The sequence below is a fragment of the Macrobrachium rosenbergii genome, chromosome 49, assembly GCF_040412425.1.
Source record: "Macrobrachium rosenbergii isolate ZJJX-2024 chromosome 49, ASM4041242v1, whole genome shotgun sequence".
NCBI classification, from domain to species: Eukaryota; Metazoa; Arthropoda; class Malacostraca; order Decapoda; family Palaemonidae; genus Macrobrachium; species Macrobrachium rosenbergii.
Window position 1 is genome coordinate 21,708,606 of NC_089789.1, and position 2,500 is coordinate 21,711,105.

Here is a 2,500-nt window from a genome sequence, read left to right on the forward strand (position 1 = left end):
GTTTCATGGGTCCCTCCTCATACAGCATTAAACTGAGACTACCGAAAGATAAACATATTTTCGGTGGCCTTGATTATAAGCTGTAGCGGCTATACAGAAAACTCGATTGGGTCTAAGAAACTTCGGCGTATTTTTTGCTGTTTTCTTTTATCATTTATGAAGCTTAAAAAAAAAATTAACATTTTAATATTACTTTACATCTGGTTCATGAAACACGACAGGTTAAACCAGGGAAGTAAATCAAATGTAGATGAAAACCGTTTTTGTGTGTCTTTTAATATTACTCCATTAGAATTGTTAATTTAAAATAACATTCGCTGGCTTGAACACGATGCAAGATTTCTTTTCCTGTTATATTTCATTTGCATATTTAATTTCAATCAATATTCGTCTAATTGAGAACGGCACATGATGCCTCTTGTTATAACTTCTCATTAGAATGCTTAATTCTAACTGATATCAATAAACATGAAAATGATTTGTGATGCCTCTTCCCGAAATATTTCATTAGTATATTCCATCGTAACTGATATTTATCCGCCTGAAAATTAATCACCATGCATATTTTAATAACATCAACTTAGAACAATCCGCTTCTGCTAATACGTATTTAGCTGAAAGCGATGTTAATGATATCTCATTACTATTCTAAATTTCAGCAAATATTTCCCCGCCAGAGAACTAAGCAGAATATGCCATTTCTGAAAATATCATATTAATATATTTAATTTTTATTTTTATTTACAAGAAAAGCTGAAATGCCAGATAATCCCCAATCCGTAAATCAATCCACCAGGGAAGGAGTTATGTTGCTCTTCTTGAACGTGACTCAGTAACAAGCTTCCTTTCCTTGTTTTAACAGTCGTGCCCACAAGACTCGTGATCCTCGGAGAGGACAAAAAACAAGTTCGGGGAGGAGTCCTTCGATCCTTGACGGAAGGAGACCCGCTCACGCTCTACTGCATCGCCACTGGAGGTAAGGACAGCCCTCGCTGGTGCAGGGCTGAACATTATTATTATTATTATTATTATTATTATTATTATTATTATTATTATTATAGATGTTAATCTCTAGTACTTTCTACGGAGGGATGTAGTTTCAGTGAGTCTTTCAATTATTAACTGTACAAAGAGGTTATCTTTCGTTCTAATTTACTGATTTATTTTTAACAAAATTGCACTTATTATTATTATTATTATTATTATTATTATTATTATTATTATTATTATTATTATTATTACAACAGATGTCAATCCCAGTGCTTTCTACAGAGGGATGTTGTTTCAGCGAGTCTTTCAATTATTACCCGTCCAAAGAGGTTATTTCTCATTTCTCATCTTTATCTATCGATTTGCTTTTAGAAAAACTACACCAACAGTTCTACGAGGATTTCTGCGAAGATTTTACGAAAGCTAGGCTCCAGGGCGGTTGGTAACTGATTACATATTGGGAGAGACCGGAATGAATGTCTGGGGAGAAGGGATGTTTTGGGGCGGCTGGTGAATTGCTTAGCCTCCGTTGAGACCTCTGAACGCTCCTGTTATAATGTATTTACACCTTCAGAAAAAAACTGTTACCTTTACATTTTTGAGGATCCACAGACAATGAATGGGAAAACTAAACTGATTTAGACACCTGTTCTTACACACTTTTATCATCACAATTTTGCCATTTTAATTTTCTTGTAAGTCTTAGTCCTAAGATTCAATCAGTATGTGTTACGTCTGCTATGTTAATCATTGCTCTAATTCAGCATTTTACATTCCTATAATACTTGAAAATTAGACCGACCACTAATACGATTGTGCAGGTGCTGGATAATTCATGAAATGAACGTTATCAATAACATTAAGATGCGAAGGAGTCTCATGAGTGTACAATAACATCTACAGATCAAAGCTTTAATTTACGAAAGATATGTATCTCAAAAAAAGGGGTATGAAAGATATGAATTTCATGTTGCAGAACTATTATCATTAAAGAAATAAAAAAAGATTTTTTGGATAAAGTTTCTGCAGGTCTTCACTCTTTAATTATATATACTGTATATATACTGTATATATATATATATATATATATATATATATATATATATATATATATATATATATATATATATACATTATTAATACAGTAGTTTTGCCCATCACTAATATCTATACGTAAATTTTTGGGTAGAACTTTTCACGTTCCAATTTATGATTTATTAACATGAAGAATTTAGTCCATCTTGGACTTCCGATACCTAACTGTTAAATCTTTGGTCAGAACTTTCTCTCTTCTAAATCGCATTTCGTCATGATAAATATTTCCCTCATCACTGGCTTTAAGACTTCTAAGCCTTTTGGCAGAGATTTTCATCTCACAAAATGTATTTCTATATAGCAATGATTTCAACCACCTGTGAATATTCCTTTATAAATTCGCGAGCAGAGCATTTCCCAAGTATTGTATATTTCACTGCATTAATAATCGAGTCCATCTCTGCTGAATCCTTTA

The 2,500-nt window shown here is 32.6% G+C and overlaps 1 protein-coding gene across 3 annotated transcripts in view; it reads left to right on the plus strand.

Annotated features, from left to right (window-relative positions):
* Nucleotides 1–2,500, plus strand: part of LOC136832149 (kin of IRRE-like protein 2) — a 169,457-nt gene that overhangs the window by 107,260 nt on the left and 59,697 nt on the right. For all 3 annotated transcript variants that reach the window (XM_067092844.1, XM_067092842.1, XM_067092843.1), the window contains exon 5: nucleotides 863–976. In XM_067092844.1, the coding sequence (XP_066948945.1) occupies nucleotides 863–976 (114 nt within the window). The remainder of the gene's footprint in view (nucleotides 1–862; nucleotides 977–2,500) is intronic.